The sequence below is a fragment of the Phocoena phocoena genome, chromosome 11, assembly GCF_963924675.1.
Source record: "Phocoena phocoena chromosome 11, mPhoPho1.1, whole genome shotgun sequence".
Taxonomy (NCBI): Eukaryota; Metazoa; Chordata; class Mammalia; order Artiodactyla; family Phocoenidae; genus Phocoena; species Phocoena phocoena.
Genome location: NC_089229.1, coordinates 45358663 through 45376653, shown reverse-complemented (window position 1 = coordinate 45376653; position 17991 = coordinate 45358663). Strand labels below are relative to the sequence as shown.

The 17991-nt window shown below is 40.6% G+C and overlaps 1 protein-coding gene across 1 annotated transcript in view; it reads left to right on the top strand.

Annotated features, from left to right (window-relative positions):
* Positions 1 to 14088, top strand: part of TPH2 (tryptophan hydroxylase 2) — an 88208-nt gene extending 74120 nt beyond the window's left edge. Inside the window, exons 9-11 of the mRNA XM_065886901.1 lie at positions 4729 to 4824; positions 13657 to 13790; positions 13914 to 14088. Of these exons, the coding sequence (XP_065742973.1) occupies positions 4729 to 4824; positions 13657 to 13790; positions 13914 to 14088 (405 nt within the window). The remainder of the gene's footprint in view (positions 1 to 4728; positions 4825 to 13656; positions 13791 to 13913) is intronic.
* The last annotated feature ends 3903 nt before the right edge of the window (positions 14089 to 17991 follow it).

The following is a 17991-nucleotide window of genomic DNA, read 5'->3' as shown; positions in this document are numbered from 1 at the left end:
TTTGTAAATCACTATGTGGGACCAGGTGGATTTTGTTGGTGTGTTCAGTGTCTCTGGACGATGTTCTTTCCTGCTCTCACAATGTCCATTTGGCTAGGCCGGAACTGTTGCGAGAGTGGTGCACTACCAGTAGTGATCGGAAGATGGCAGCATTGGGCGACCTATCTCATTTTCTTAAGCACGCTCCCTGCTAGCTCATCCTGTGGCTGTGTTCCACAGCCGTGTTTGGATTTCAGATCGTCCCTCAGACCTTCTTCTGCTTCATGACTATGTAAAATGACTCTGCTTTTCTTCTAGGGAAGAGGTCCGATATATAATTCCTGTTTTGGTTTTCAGTTAATGATTATATGTAATTATATTCGAATAAAATATTTATAAATAATTACTTATAATTAGTGGTATGTAGAACTTGGGATTCATGAACATCAGCTTTGCTGAAAGGTACCCTTCAATTTGGGAGGTGTTAATCTTAGTATTATTGTTTGTTTCTGTTTAAAAGACATTAGTGACCAAGACTCTGCAGTCCTCTTTTACAGGAATTCTTATAGGGCTCAGGTTTTTTATTTTTTTGTGGGTTTTTTTTTTTTGATAATAGGTAGGATATTTATTTGGTAAATCTCTTGGGAATATATTACAGATCCACATATGGCAAGTGCTCTGAGGAAAACAAATTATATTTTCTTAAAATTTCAAGAAGCAATTAGCTACCCTTGAATTTTGAAGGGTCTTCAGGGGCCATTCAGTCCAACTCTAAGTAGGCTTTGCACTTAAAACCAGGCAGAAAACATGTGCAATTGCCCCCTCCTCCCCATTAGTGATCGTGCCCAGGGTCTTCTGCATTTTGAGGTCTATACCTTATGCATTTTGAGGCATTAGAAACAGAAAGAGAAAAATTATCCTGAGCAAGTCCATAATTCAAATTTTGCCAACACCTGAGCTTCAGGTTCATTTTATCATCCCTCTTTATCTGTTAGCCACACATGGAGCCGCAAATGGAAAGCTATCTCAAGGTGAAAGGTCTAATTCTCTGGTGAGAGGAGGCTGTAGAAGCAGCATCTAGGCTCATTCCTTGGTCAAGGACAGCAGGAAACCAGAGGGAAAGACAGTTAGGGAATGAGCAGATGGAACTGTGTAAGGTCAGAGTTTCTGGAAGGATTCCCAGATGAGGGATGGGGCCAGAGAGCATTCTAAGCAACGGGAAGGAAGACAGCCAGTGGCTCTTCCCTCTGAGGTCACCCTGATTCTAGAAGCACAAGGATCGAAGACACACTGATAGATTTACCTTGGAATTTTTAGCCGAGTTGACGCAGACCTTTTAATTCCTGCCTCACACTAGGACGGGATGCCAGATCTAGGGGAAGCCCGTGAGAATGGTGCACCAGATTTTCTCAGGGACTCTCTCAGCCTGCTTTGATTTGGATCATAACCATGACCGTGCATTATGTACGCATTGATATAACGTAAGCGAAATTTAAAATGCACACAATAGGCTGACCTAAATGCTCCTGTAGCTGGCTCCATATGTGTACTATTCTGGAGGCTTTTGAACGTGAGAGCACATTTTTTCACAAACTCTTCTGTATTCAATGTTAAGGCTCCAAGGATTTCACATCATGTGCTATAAATGCAATACAAATTAGAGAAATCACCCAAAGACACACTAAGAAGATGTCCTGAGATTCTGGTTTTCCGGATTTAGCCTTTCATTTCCCCAGTTTTTTGGTGGTAAGGAAAAAATCATGCATCTATTAATCTTTTACCTGGAAACTTTAAAATGTGACAGATGTTGAGCTCATAAAACACTGAGCTCCAGATCTCTTAAATATCACCATCTAGACCCGTCCTGGGTAAATCACTTCATCTCCTTAAACTTGAGTTTTCCTTTTGGTAAAGTAAGAGGCTGAACTTCCAGGCTTCATGTTCTATGACTCTATGATCACTTCTCCACCATGCCCAGGACTGTGCAAAATTTTTTGGAGGACAGACTTGAGGGCTGTATTTTAACATTTCTTTCTTTTTTGTAATTGAAGTATATTTGACTTAACAATATTATGTTAGTTTCATGTGTACAACGTAATGATTCATTGTTTCTATACGTTACAAAATAATCACCATGATAAGTCTAGTTACCATCTGTCACCATACAAAGTTATTACAATATTATTGACTGTATTCCCTATGCTGTACATTTCATCCTCTGTATTTTAACTTTTCAACACATCTTCACATCTCTTATTTTGGTTCTTCTCATGAGGCCTCTGTGATACTGAGTTCTCCCAACCCCCTGCTACCCCTGGCCCAAGTCATCCTCTAAGTTGCTCATCACCCTTGTCTTGACTGCCACTGCCTTCCAACTGGTCTCTCTGCTTCCACCCTTGCCCCCTATAATCTATTCTTTACCGAGCACCAGCGTGATCTTTTGGAAATGAAATCAGAACACATGTCTCTCCAGCCTAAAACCTTCCAATAGCTTCCCAGACACCCTTGGAAATACACATCTATCCGTGCCTCAGGGCCTTTGCATTTGCTATTTCCTTTGCTGGGAACACTCTTTCCCCTAGGTCTTTGTACAACTGGCTTGTTCATTTTCTTAAAGAAAGGGCCATTTTCAAGTAGGTTGCAGCTTAAAGATCACTCCTGCAGAGAGGCTTTCCCTGATCCCTCCATCTAAAACAGCCGTATCCTCTGCTTGCTCTCTGACACTTACATGATATTATTATTTATATAGCAGATTTATATAGCAGATTTCGCCTGACATTCATCCTGTATGTTGATTTTTGTTGTTGTTACTTGTCTCATCCCAGGAGCATACCTGCTTCATGGGTTGGGGAACTTTGTTCCCTTGTTCTCTGCTAGAGCGGAGTCTGGCATATAATAGGTTTGTAGGAGTGTCTGTAGAATAAGTAGATGGATGAATAGACGTCATAGGCAGGAAAACTACAACCCAGAGAGGTTGTGGTCACAGAGCTAATTAGAAGCAGGGGTAAGACTAGGACTCAGGCCTCCCTGTGTGTGTCTTTCCTCCATGTCCTGCTGTCACACAAAAAGCCTAATCTAGAAATACTTCATTCACTGTTTGTTTATTTGTTCACCGGATATTTATTGAGCCCTTATTATGTTTCTGGCGCTAGTCTGTGTCAGTTGTTCTCAGCCAGGAGTGATGTTGCCCCTCTGGGAACATTTTTCAATGTCTGGTCGCTTGCAGATGGGGTGGGGGTGGGGGTGCTACTGGCATCTAGGGGACAGAGCCAGGGATGCTGCTAAACATCCTCCAGTGTACAGGATAGCCCCCTGCAGCAAAGAGTTATCCAGCCCAACGTGTCAACACTGCTGAGATTGGGGAACTCTGTTCTAGATGAACAGACCGTGATACTGCTCTCATGGAGTTCATGGCTTTGTGAGGGGAGACAGATGACAAACAGTATATTTCATACATAAAGACCATGTCAAAAAAGTGATGGGACAGAAAAGAAAGGCAAGTCAGAACAGAGTAAGAGGGGGTGCCGGTGGGTGCTGTGGGTGGTGACAGGGTAGGAAGGGCTGTAATTTTCACCTCTTTGGGAGATGAATCAAGAAAGGAAATTTTGCCTCTGGAGGCTCAGCTCCATGACCTGGAATGACCAGGCCTTCGGGTCCAGCCCAGGGCTACAGAGCATTGACCACTCAACTTCAGAGATCGTCCACACATAATAAAAATATAAAACCCTCCAGAACCAAGGGACATCTTAACCTCCAGATAAAAATAGAGCAAATAGCCATGGGCTAGAAATAATTAGTATTTTCTGCTCCTTTTCAGGGATGTTTTCATTCTCTTTCTCAACCCCTTCATTGCTCCATCATCACTAATGCAGGACAGTGTTAATTTGATGAAATTTTTTATTGCTCACTGTCAGCTTCTCACTTTCCTCTCGGAGCACAGATAGTGTAATTTCAGCCCCTCTCAAGAGCGTCATGAGTTTTTTTGGTTGTACAGAGATTTCTGTCTGTCTAGGTTGATTTCCTAGGAACTCAACAGAAGCAAGTGTAGATTTAAATATCTTGGGGAAGCTGTAGTAGTTGATGATGGTAAAACTCGGGCCAATGAAATCGTTCTTGCTATATGTATTTAATGTATATGTATATAAGTATGTATACATGTAAGTGCATACGTAGGTATCCATTTAAGATTTCGCTAAGAAAGTGGCAATTTGGTAGGTATATACTTGTTTTCTTGCTCTTTCCTGGTTTCTTCACCACAATTCTTTACCAAACATTGGCGCATAGTAGGTACTCAACAAATGTTCGTTGAATGAATAAACAAACTGCAAAAATCAGTTTAGGATTACTGAATTCCAAGTTATTTTTCCACATTTACACGGTGCTACTGAACCACAACTTATTAAATATAGTAGCATATTCTTCTGGCATTATCACTGTGACATATTCATTCTTTCTGAATTTGTGTTTTTTTAAATTTTAGAGTCATTGCAAGGACTATGATTTGACTCATAGGGTTTCTGAATCCAGGAAGCATAAGACTCTTAGTAGTTAATACTTTTTCCATTTACCTTTAAACTAGGGAGGGATTATTAGGCAATAAATGTCAATAAATCTTCTTGACTTAAATGCGTTTTAATTGACAGTGCTGAAGAAATTATGCAGAGTGCACCATTTTATTTTGGGTGCCATTTTATTTTACAGAAGAACTTATTGCCCATTTCACTGGCTGTGTGTCCACTTCTTTTTCAGTGCTATTTCTTCACTATTGAGTTTGGCCTTTGCAAGCAAGAAGGGCAGCTGCGGGCATATGGAGCTGGACTGCTTTCCTCCATTGGAGAATTAAAGGTATGAAGCTGTAAACGCAAATATCCTTCCCGAGCAAACTGGTTCAAGGTCATGGAAGATATTGATTTGTCTGTCTGAGTCTCTCTACTCGCAGATACCCCATGAATATTTAGTACAGGGGATTTGGTGCCTCATATGTGGGTGCTGACCTAACTTTTTGCACTTCTGAAAATGGGTCATGCCTTTCTGGGTTTGTGGTGTGACTCAAATGGATGAGCAGCCATGTGCACGAATCAACAGGAATGACAAATGTATGCTCAGATGTTGGGTAACAAATGACTGGCCTAAATTTAGTGCTGAAAACTGGGCACTGAGCTAGCAGTGATCCTACTGATTGAAATTCCCTTGTAAGGGTGGCTTGGCCTCTCTCATTTCTGTCATCACCATGGCTCCCATGGATTCCCCAGCATCTGCTTCCCAAAGGAGAATTAGAGGTTATTTTAGCTTCTTCAGAATTAATGTAAATTAAAACATTTATGGGCATATACAATAAAAAAAATCTAAATAAATATGTGGTCCAAGAGGTATCTAATATGTGTAGTGATGCCTAAGGGATGCTGTTTTTTTTTTTTTTTGCCTTAAAATACAGTTAAAAAATCATTTATTCAGAAATGTTGGAGTCTGGGGCATTCTGATCATTTAAATATTCTGGTTACTTAAGAATTGCTATCTGTATACCACTGGGGGATAGCAAGTTTTGATGAATTTAGAATGCATTGTGATATCTAATCTGGAAACGGTACTGAAAATAATTTAATCTTTCTTTGATTATTCAGGCTAAGGTCAGGATTATGGATGATCCTAGGGTTTTTATTTTGAGTATTTATTATCCTTACATAATGTAACTGGGATATATATGATTACTGGAACTTTTTAGATGTTTGTACTTTTGAAAGATGCAATTTAACTGTAGTTTCATTGAGTCCATTCACTTTATGACTTCATTCATTCATTCATTCCACAAATATTTGGTTGAGCATCTACTATGCACCATGTACTATGCCAGGCACTGAGGATACAAGGACAAATAATGATGATGAAGAATAAGAATATGAAGAAGATAACAACTGCCTCAAAAGACACTTAAATAGACTTTAGTATTTTAGGGGCTTTAAACATATTAACCCAGTTAATTCTCATAACAACCCAATGGGATAAGTAACACCATTATCACAGATGAGAAAACTGAGGTATAAAGACATTAAGGAGCTTGTTCAAGGTCACACAGCTAATAAGTGTTGGAGGTGGTCCCAAGTCCAGGCAGTCTAGGCTCCAGGATCCAAGCCCTTGACCATTAGGCCCTATTGCCTGGGATCCCTGTTATCAAGGAGGTTACATTCTAGTGCAGGAGATAAATGACCAAGATAATACAGACAGTGTGACAAATGTGCCTGGCACATTTTAGCCCATGCCTGGGAAGGCTTCCTGATGAGGGTCCTGCTGCCCACGCTGTTGCTGGAGGAGTGGGAAGGATGAATAAGGGATGGATGAGATGCTGGATCAGTCAGCACGTAGCAGTGTGTGTGCTCTACTCAAAGCCTGGCCCATTAAGGGAGCTGCCTGAGGCCCTGTCTGGCTGGAATAGATGATAATATTTAATGTAACAAAAGCCTGATGTAATGTGTTAAAATTTTTTTTCTTTTTTTTTTCTTTCTTTTTTTTCTTTTTTACTAAATTCTCAACAACAAAAAAATCCATTTGGGGTTAATCTCAAAGCCCACAGCAATAGCATGATGTCATATGTCTGTAAGACCCGTGTCTTCTATAGATTATTTCTTGATTTCCCTGAGAAAAGAATTAGTCAGAAAATTATGTAGCTCTTGAGCTACATCTATTTACATTCTCTTCAGAGGGCTTATAAATGATACCAGAAACAAAAGAAACAAGTCTCTCTTATTGCCCCAACTTTCAGCAGGGTCCTCTGGTCTGGTTAATGAGGCATGTGTAGGCAGCACTGGGGTGAATCTGTTGTTTTTGTTCCTATTGGTATGGACCGAATTGTCTGGAAATGGAAATCAGCCAGAAACATGTGAAGGGCATCGTCTGCCACGAATCTCCTTGTTCTGGTCCACCACCTTTGGTCGCTAGCATTCTTCCATTCCCAAATTTCCACACTCCTATGATTGCTACTTTAGACCATTTTTACAACTCAGAAATTCCTTCTATATGAAATGTCTTCTGACTGTTCACAGAGAATACGTAACATGAGACCTTTCCTTAGAGTCTTAGCTTTACCCTCACCCCATCCCTGCCCCGCTCCGTGTCAGCGTCCAGAGCCTTCCCCCAGCGCTTGTGAATACATCTGTCCAACTTTTATTTGGAAGAACAAATGATAGTTCTGAGCCCAGGTGGGGATAACTTTATTATTATTATCATTATTTGCAGTACGCGGGCCTCTCACTGTTGTGGCCTCTCCCGTTGTGGAGCACAGGCTCCGGACGCGCAGGCTCAGCGGCCATGGCTCACGGGCGCAGCCGCTCCGCGGTATGTGGGATCTTCCCGGACCGGGGCACGAACCCGTGTCCCCTGCATCGGCAGGCGGACTCTCAACCACTGCACCACCAGGGAAGCCCGGGGGATAACTTTATTAATAGCATTATAATAATTCCTGTGCAAACCCACTTACAGTTTTGAACACAGTTACCTTTTGTGGTAAAATGTGTTTTTGCTGTTCCAATTATAGGCCATATGTAGGTCTCTGGTAAGTTGTTGGAGGTTTTGGTGTAGTCCTTATAATTTTTACATAACTATGCACAGTTCATCTTCTTTCCTTGAACTGAACACATTTTAAAATGTGTGCTTTAAGAGGCTGAGTTTTCAGAGTGTAAATGTTGCACGTCAGAGCTGGCCAAGCACTTCCAAGTACTGTATCTATAGTTTGAAGGATAGCTTTCATTTTTCCCTCTTATTTTTTGACAGTGCTTATTTTTTATCTTTGAAGAGAGAAAAAAATAAATATGGAGATGCTTATAAAATCTAACATAAATCTGATAATTATAAAGACAATTTTTAAAAAATCTCAACAATGATTGCTCTCTCTCTTGTTCTAATTATTTTTTCGGTGATGTACTTTTATGAATTCCAAAAATGTATTTGGGAAGGGCCTTTCCATGCCTTCACCACTGTGGGGAGCAGTTAGTAATGAGCTAGCTCATCTGGAAAACTGACTTTAACAAAAGGTTGAGAATAGAATAATTGCTTGCTGTTCACCCACAGTCTAGTATGTGTCTTTCCTTTAATGTTCTTTTTCTCTCTATCTCAGAGTTGACCTAACTATGTAAGTCTCTCATTAAAAAATTTTTATTCACTCATTCATTCATTTATTTTATTCAACAAACTCAAAATTGAAAGTTCAGATTTCAAGAAACTTGGAGTCTCTAGAAGGGAAGGTCTAAGAAAGTGATGAATATGGGTCTTTGCTGAATCCAGTTCCCTTGGAGAAGCAACAGTGAGGAGGTCTTGTTCACAGGAGGTGGTGAGCAACTGATTACTAATAGATGAGTTGGCTGAGTCTTATCTCAAAAAGTTAATCCATCTCAAAGCAAAAGGCAATCTCCTTTTTCATGGGTTAGGGTGAAGTCTAGTTCTTTGTTTCCTTAAGGGCAGAGATTAGATTTTTTTGGTAAATGGCTTTAGCACCTACCCCATAGGAGTTGCTGGAATATTACATACAAATACACGTGTTCTGCTTTTCAGGTTTTGACAAAACTGGTGGTTTTTAAAATTTTAATTATTATTATATTTTGGCTTTAGTTTTAGGATATCCTTGTATGGTGAATTTATTGTACTGCTTTTATAGAGCTATTCATCAGCCTTCACAGAACAGCCTTACATTTATTACAATCATTTGTATTTACAACCACTTGCAGCAACTCTGTGAGGTGGTGAGAATTACTGCCAGGCTGTAGAGAAGAGGCCCAAGGCCCCCGTGGGTTCCCTGAGGTCATCCAGTATGTCAGCGGGTGGCTGGAGTTGGGACTCTGAGAGCGTCTGAGCTCTCACACCTTTTTGCGTTCCAATGGCTCACAGCTCCCTTCCTCTTGCCTCTTCCTTTCCTGCAGTAGCACTGTTAGTAATAACAGAGCAAATGCCGGACACTGGGAGCCGGAGAAGGGTCTTTGGCTTTTACACTGGGATTTCTTGAAGAGCGAGTTTGTTCCCTCCCTCCTGCAGCTTATTCAAACTGCTGAAACTGTCAACATCACTGATGAAAAGAAGTGTGATGCCACCATCACCCAGTTTGGCAATAGGGATGTTGCTACTACATTGTGCTCGGTTAGCAGGAAGAACATTCGGGGAAGGTTCAAAAATTTAATAGACACACATACGTACATACATATACAAATGTATATATTTGTTGTTCTGACGTGGGAAAGGATGATTGTAGTGTGAGTGTATGCAAATTTTTATTCAGAATCTAGGGCCCAAACTATCTAGACTTCACACTTGAGTTTTTTTCCTAACTTTAACCAGTCCTAATATAGAGGGTGAGGATCACAGGTTTACATCTAGAAGAGGTGAGATAATAACTCTGTGTCATTGCAAAGACAGGTGGCTGGAAGGAAGGAAGATTTTTGAGCTGATGAACTCAGGACAGGCACTGTTGCGGTCTAGGACCTGGCAGCCTCATAGCTAGGGCCATGCTTCTTTTCTTGATGGGTTCCAGAGGAGCTGTACCAATGGTAGAAGGTGTGGCTGGTTGCATATGTACACCAAGCATCATCTGGAGACTGAAGTAGCAAGGACAACATAATTTACTGAACACGTCCCATGTGCCAGGCTCTTTCCATGTATTGCCTCCTTTAATTCTCACCATATTCCTGGATCATAGATAACTGTAAGTATTTCCGTTTTCCAGATTCACACAGGAATAGGCTGACAGAGGTGAAATAATTTGCCCCAGATCATGTAGAAGCTAATTGGGTTCTGGGAAATTTTTGATGTTGAAAGAGATTTTTTATTTAAAAGACTGGAACTGGCAAATAAGTCTTAATTTGTGTGCTAAAGCCAATTAATTGGTAACGGCCATCTCTGTTGGGAAGGCCATGCCCAGGCCCAGTGGGAAAGGCTGCTATGGTGAATTTACACTGGTTGGGGTGGAGGGAGGGGATGGTGGTATGAGAGCTGTGTATTTGCAGGCCCTGTTAAAATCATATTGCAAGAAGAGCTTTAGAATTCATGTAGATATAACCTTTTCAGTTTATCAAAGAGGAAACTGCATCTTAACCTGCGGAATTTTCACTCATTTGATAAACCTGTGGGACAGCTATGTTTAGAACCTAGGTCTCCTGGCTCCAAGTCCTGGGTTGTTGTCTTTGGCCCTATGGGTAAATGCAAAACAGTCCTTTTTGAGAGCATGTAGACGAGAGGTGATTCTCAAGTATTCCTGCACTTTAAAAATGGCTTGAGAGTAAAAAACTGTCAGCCAGATTCTCTCAGCATTATAAAGCCTCTCTCTGCAGGAAGTTGGATTAATTCTTGCAGACTTCAGGATATCAGACTGTTAACACTTTGGAAGGGGTTCACCGTGAAGCTCTCTAGGGACATCAAGCAGTTTGGCTCAATGTTTACAGAGAAACTACTCTGGACACAGAGGAGAGGGCATGATAGCTGCTCCCTAAAACCAAGGTCGCTTAGAGAGAGACATGGATAGGAGCTGAGAAGCAAACTCAGTAGGAATTTGCTCCACTGGACAGTGGAATCAATAAAGACATGAATGCTATTTTATGGCCCTTGAGCTATGCTTCAGTGTTCAGAAACAGCGGCCCTCATGGGCTGCATGCATGTTCCTGGCATTCATCACACAAGAGAGCTCCCCATCAGTAAATGAGACCACTTACAGGTGTGATCACCACCTCATTTGTTGGCCTCACTCCGTGGCTGCTCCCACAACTCTGGGCTCTCTCCAGGCTAATCCTTGGGTGCCATTATCATTTCCATATTTGTAACAGCCAAGGGAGAGAACTGGTCCCATGCTCCATGGATGGAGAGGTCCCCGGCACGTAACCAGGTATTGGACGCAGCAGGATCTTGAGGATAGACTGCATTGTTGAGAGCTTAGAACAGTGAGCTTCCCGTTTTCCTTTTGATTAGTACATTAGGCAAGCGTGAGATATATTACCTGATGGTCTTTGCTTCAAATCATATGCTGTGAATCCACTGACTTTTCTTGAAGTCTGGGGCAGAGCACCCTGCCCTCTGGGCTTTTTCTTGATCCACTCTCATCCCATTTACCTGTTAAAAAGATGAAATGAGCTCATTTGAGTATCCAGTAGAATCATAACATGATACATTTTTCTAAAACTACACTGATTTCGGTCTCTGTTATTACATACACATCTTCTGGAGGTATCCTCTACACAGGGTGACCGCTGAGGGTGCTAATGTCCTATCACAGCATTCCAGACCTAAGCAGACAAGTTTCACCCTCTTCCTTTGCTTGTCCTTGACGTAGTGAAAAGTCTGGCTCAGCTGGAAAGCCCTGAGGGAGTCATGGCTTAAATGTTCATATAGTCTATATTGCTCCCACTCTGCCATGCCCCTGAATGCGGGGCTGAGAACATGGAAACATCTAGGACTCTGGGTCAGTCACTGTCCTCCTTTTCATATGTACTGATGGATAAGTGGACAATTAGAGTAACATACTAAATAAAACGCACCCAGAGTGTGTGGCTGCGAAGAAAGGAACTAATAGCTCTGAAAGCCAGTAGGGGGCCTATTCTTTGCAGAGGAGCAATAGCTCTCATCAAAGCACATTTTGTTTCTTGAAACTGTGAAATTGTTTTTAAAATGTGGACAGAATTATTTGTCATGTGGAACACCAAATCCCTTGATGTTCACTGCACTGCATTGAACCTAGCACAAATGCATTTGCTGGTGTAGTGACCTTCCGCTTAAAGTGAAGTTGTTCTGTGGGCCAAAAACTATGAGTCCACTCCAAGGGGCCCTCTGCATTCCCTGATTCACATATGCATTGATCTGGACAACGGAACTTTGTGGGAAGGCAAATCAAACACAGGGTAGGACCATGTGCCCTTTCTCTTGCCTGTCAGTCCTTGGGTTCACAATTACATTTTCAAACTTAGGGAACTATGTAGCCTTCTTCATGGAAGGCTGTAAATCATTCCATGCATTTTGAAATTGTTGGGGGAATGTACCAAGAATACTGAACAGGAAAGGTTTTTCAGCGTTTCTCCAGGAAATCTTAGCAGTTAGAGATTGAAAAGTGCTTTGGGTGGAATCCAGAGACTGGAATAGAGTGTCTTCAGAAATCACCCAGCCCAAACCTCTCACTTACACTTGAGGAAACGGAGGCCTAGAGAGGTGAAATCATTTGCTAAGGTTACCCAGTTAATAGCAACGCCTGGACTAGAGCCCGAGTTTTCTAATTCTCAGTTCAAGGCTGTTTCTGCTACCCCTTTCTCTCTTTGCCTCTCTCTCCCAACTAATTTACCCTTTAAATTAAGAAAGAGAGAATCTAGAGGGGTATTTCTCAAAATATAGTTCACAACCATCTGTGTGTGAATCACTTTGGATGCCTTTAAAATGCAGATTTCTGGGATTTATCCAGACCTACCAAATAATATTGAGGCCTGGGTATCTGCATTTTCTTTCTTTTCTTTTTTTTTTTTTTGGCTGCATTGGGTCTTCGTTGCTGTGCACAGGCTTTCTCTAGTTGTGGTGAACAGGGGCTACTCTTTGTTGTGGTGCTTGGGCTTCTCATTGCGGTGGCTTCACTTGTTGTGGAACACGGGCTCTAAGCGTGCAGGCTTCAGTAGTTGTGGCTCGCGGGCTCTAGAGCACAGGCTCAGTAGTTATGGCTTATGGAATTAGTTGCTACGCGGCATGTGGGATCTTCCCGGACCAGGGCTCGAACCCACGTCCCCTGCATTGGCAGGCAGATTCTTAACCACTGCGCCACGAGGGAAGTCCCATATCTGCATTTTCTACAAGCTCCTCAGTGATTCTTAGGCATATTCTGTGTGAGAACTGTCAATCCAGGGGCTATAAATAGGCAGGTGGCACCTGGCAGGAAATGAGCGCTAACTTTTAGCATCCCTGAATTTATGTTGAGAATAAAATCATTCATTGTTCCTTGCTCTTCTTAGTGCCAGTCATGTAGTGAGCTGAACGGGGCTAATGATGGTTCAAAGAGTAATTACATTGGCTTTCCTGTTTCCCTAATGCCTGCTGTGGGCATAACTATAACTATTAATACTAGCTCTTTTTTTTCCCCGCCTGGCAATATTTATTTGCTGTATATTTCTCTGCTGTGCTTGGGGGAAGGTAAACGAATGCTTTGCACGTATTCTTGAATATACAGGCCTACTCCAGCCTCTGTTGGTACACAGTACCTGGCCTCAAAATGTCTCGCAATGAGTCCACAAATAGTTCAGTCAGAGTCCCCATCACCTCTCCATGCAGGTAATTATTACTTTTGCCATTTAAGGGAAATCTCAGTACATTGCTTATAGCAATAAATTTAGGACCATATTTGTGCTCTCCTGCTTCTATTCATAGCATAGATCTAAAATTCCATTTCTATGGGGTTACAGCTCTGAACTGTCCTTCAGTATGAATTTTGTTGATAACAAATAAAATAATGCCATGTCTCATTTTTTTCCCTCAGCAACTAACAGACTTACAAACAAACAAACAAAAAACCCCTTAACACTCAATTTCCCCTGCACGTGGGAGAGTGCCATATTTCATGGTAGATGAGTAGCTGAATAGTTCTGTGAAATGATGGAGCCGTGCTGCAGGAATGTGACATGGTGGCGCTTTGGAACGCCTCGTTCTGGAGTTTAACGGGCTTTGCGGTGTGTTTTGCAGCATGCTCTTTCTGACAAGGCGTGTGTGAAAGCCTTTGACCCAAAGACAACTTGCTTACAGGAATGCCTTATCACCACCTTCCAGGAAGCCTACTTTGTTTCAGAAAGTTTTGAAGAAGCCAAAGAAAAGATGAGGTAAATTTATTTTTCTTCCATCTAGAGAAAATAACTTAATTTTTCTGGCTCTGTTCTTTCCTTCTGTCTCTTGAACCAGTGAGGATTGATCCCATATCCTTCTCTTTGCTGTTTATTTTGCAGGGACTTTGCAAAATCAATTACCCGTCCCTTCTCAGTCTACTTCAATCCCTACACACAGAGTATTGAAATTCTGAAAGACACCAGGAGCATTGAAAACGTGGTGCAGGACCTCCGCAGCGATTTGAACACCGTGTGTGATGCCTTGAACAAAATGAACCACTATCTGGGAATTTGATGTCTGGGACCTGTGTCATTGCCAGCCTGATCTTTTGGGGGCTTAGCAGCAGTTCAGTCCACGTCATATAACACCAATAGCTTTCTGTGTCTTGGCTTGGCTAGTAAGCATGCAATTCTGTATATTTCTACCTACTTGCAACTTACTGTGATAATGTATGAAACACCATAAAGAACCTGATGACAGATAACCACTCGTTGTATGAAAGATCGTAATACATTTAAATGTCTTAAATAGATTTGACATTCCAGCTTAGTTTCCTTAACCAAACTGCAGCTATTGAAAATTGGTAACAAATAGCCCTCTTATGATTCTAGCTTGTGACCTTTCCTTTCTCAGACCTGAGCCTTTCCTCTGTGTTCATTAGATAAAATGAAAATAGCAGTGAAACTGTTTCTATTTTCTCTAGTATCAGTGTTTTCACAGCATTATTTGAGATAAACCCACAATTGTATGAAACTTCCCATCACATAAACAAAAGATTCAGTATTCTGTTTCAAAAATTGAAAGTAGTGAGCACACTAGTTGGAATGGTTTTTAGGTTGATTATTTATACAACGTAAGAAAAGAGAAATTTCCACAAATAGAAAATATATGTTGCATTGACCTTGTAGAAACTGAGTTGTGACATGCTTCCCAAAGTATTTTGGAAGAAAACACTTCCAGAAAGGACATTATGAAAGACTAAACAATGGGGAAAAACCTTGGGACTATGAATTTTATGCTGGAATAAAGTGATTATCATTCTCAGCTGGTTAACCCATTTCTCTTGGAGAATAATTATATCATAGAGCTTTGATTTCAATGACATAGAAATTGAGTCTCAGAGAGGTTAAGTGATTTGCTCAAAGTAGCACAGTTAGCAGTGCACCAACATTTACAGCCCATCACATCTCACTTTTGGATTGCTAAGACATTCAGCTTGGTGTATGTATGTATTTATGATGTGTAGTCATAGAAGGGAAACTAATGCTTATCAAAACTAATGTTTATCACTAAATAGGACTTGGCTTGTGATCAAGGGTTGACAGCAGTACAGAAATTTCCTCTCACACCCCCCAACCAAGCTAGGTCTCTGGGAGTCTGTCCACTTGCCTAAAGTTTGGGCAAATTTGGGTAAACAATAGTGATATAACACAAATTTCAGTTATCTTTGCTATAAGAGGTATAATCAGGTGATTAAGTGAACAAATAAAAAATTGCTGAATGAGCGAATGAATTTTAGCTTCTGATTTCCTTAACAAATGCAATCACTGTTCCTCTAATTCTGCTTTAGTAGCACAGAATACTGGGTGGAGGAAAGAGGGGACGAGAAAAAGTAGAGAAGAATAAGATGACGAGATGACTTTTAAGTTAGCAATTCTAAAACATTTACTTGAGCAATTTCTAAGGATGTTCTTTAAATAGGAAACTACATGTGATTTCAAACTAATTTATACAGTTGTATGGCCCGTTGTGAGTCAGAAATTTTTGGACTAAATGTATTCAGGAAGAATATGAGAAAGAGTTAAAATATATATCAGGGCTTCCCTGGTGGCGCAGTGGTTGACAGTTCGCCTGCCGATGCAGGGGACGCGGGTTCGTGCCCCGGTCTGGGAAGATCCCACATGCCGCAGAGCGGCTGGGCCCGTGAGCCGTGGCCACTGAGCCTGCGCGTCCGGAGCCTGTGCTCCGCAACGGGAAAGGCCACAACAGTGAGAGGCCCGCGTACCGCAAAAAAAAAAAAAAAAAAAAAAAAAAAAAAAATATATATATATATATATCAGAGAGAGGTGAAATTACAATGAAAAATCAGAGGCTTAACTATCGGTTATCTTAATGATTGAGGCTCTTTCATTTCTGAAAGATTCTCAGAACAATGGACTTTTTGAGAAGGCATCTGGTGCATAGAATGTGAGAGTCATGCAGTTTAAATGCTACGTTACGTGAATGAGACAGTGCCTTGAAGAATTATCAGTGGTAGAGAAATGATGAGCAAGCTGAACCCAAATAAAAGGATCTAGAATGATCAACTAGTTGTCAAGTCCAATCATTTAATAAATCCATAAATACATAGTTTCTTACATCTTGCTTTGCTAGATCTAGATGACCCTGAGTAATTAGCTATTTATAAATATTAACCTAGAAAAATAACCCAGAAAAATGAATCCAGAAATTTCCAATGAACAATAACAGATAAGAACAATAATTTAGAAATTTCCAGAACTAGTTGCTGAATTTTCTCAAAGGAGAAAGTGGGCTGAGAAACTCTTAATGTCTGCTTTTTCTGTTGTTGCTTTAGATAATATTTTGTCTTTTGTGACAACATGGACGGACTTGGAGGGCTTTATGCTAAGTGAAATAAGCCAGATAGAGAAAGACAAATACTATATGATATCGCTTATATGTGGAATAAAAAAATACATCAGACTAGTAAATATAACAAAAAAGAAGCAGACTCATATAGAGAACAAACTAGTGATTACCAGTGGAGATAGGGAAGAGGGGGACGGGCAAGATAGGGGTAGGGGATTAAGAAGTACAAACTATTAGGTATAAAATAAGCTACAGGATACAGGGACAACATGGGGAATATAGCCAATATTTTATAATACCTATAAATGGAGTATAACCTTTTAAAAGTTATGAATAACTATACTGTACACCTGTAACATATAATATTACAGCCACTATAATTCAATAAAAAAGGAAAAAACCCATATGTAGCCATCAAGCTTCCCCCTTCTAACCCCAATGAAAGGGGAGCTTCTTAGTTAAATGTACTGAAGGAGAATTATATTTAATTGTAGACAAATTCCCTCAACAAAAAATAACATTTGAGCTATCTTCTGATTGACTATAGAGGCATCTTTAGTGTTCTTACATGTGCAAAATCTATGTTGTTTCAAAAATAGAAGCGCTGCAAAGTAAATGGGCTTTCCTGCAGAGCTTATATAGGTATCATACAAGGAGGAGGAATTATTTGATTCTTCTTAGATTTGTTCTCCATTTGGAATAGCGTGGTTTTTGCCATATGAAACAATGGAATCATGGTTTTCATTTGTTGTGAGCATTTAACACGCAAATGCCATTACAACTAATAGTGGGAAAAGTCCTATAAAATTTAACAGCCATCATAGGAAAAGTGTTGGCAGAAAAAGTCCCCAAATGGAAGTAGTACAACAAAATAACCACAGCCAGCTTCTTGTCATATCTGATACCTGCTCAGTGTAACCATTTGTCTCAGTTATGCCTCCTGACTTAAAGCTAAATTGAATAGATCCAAGGGCAATTATAAATTTAAAGACACTTGCTCACTGTCATCTCACTGTGAATCGCTACTTTGTTTTGGCTTTGCTGCTGTCTTCTGTAATCTGCTAATCAGAAGTCAACCCAAGGTTCTTAGCAAGACCAGGTTTCTTATGTATCACACCTTGCAAAAAACAGCCGGAATCTGATTAGTCCAGTTTTTTTCTTAAAGCATCCGTGTCTGTTATGAGTTGGGGTCAGGCAACCAGTATATTCTTGGATGATCAGTTTGTTTGGCATAGCGGATTGTTCATAAATTGCATGTTTTAAGAGTAGGGAACTCTGACCCAGAGTGGTTAAAAAAATTTTTTTTTTTTTTTTACATTAGTGTTAAGGGTTGTGAAACTTGGGTGTCTGGCTTAGTCTCATTTATTTACTGTGTAATTTAGAAATGATGCTTTATGGGGATGATATATCTGTGCTTGTCTTGCTTGCATAGTAAACGGGCCTGAGCCTAACGAATGTGATGTATTGCAACATTTACCAACATGAAAAGTTCTCAAATGAAAAACAGTATGCTTTAACATGAAAGGAAATAGAAAGTTTCATGTTCAAACGGAGTCATGGCTCACATCATTTTCTTCACTTGAGGAGGAAACCATTAACACAAGATGC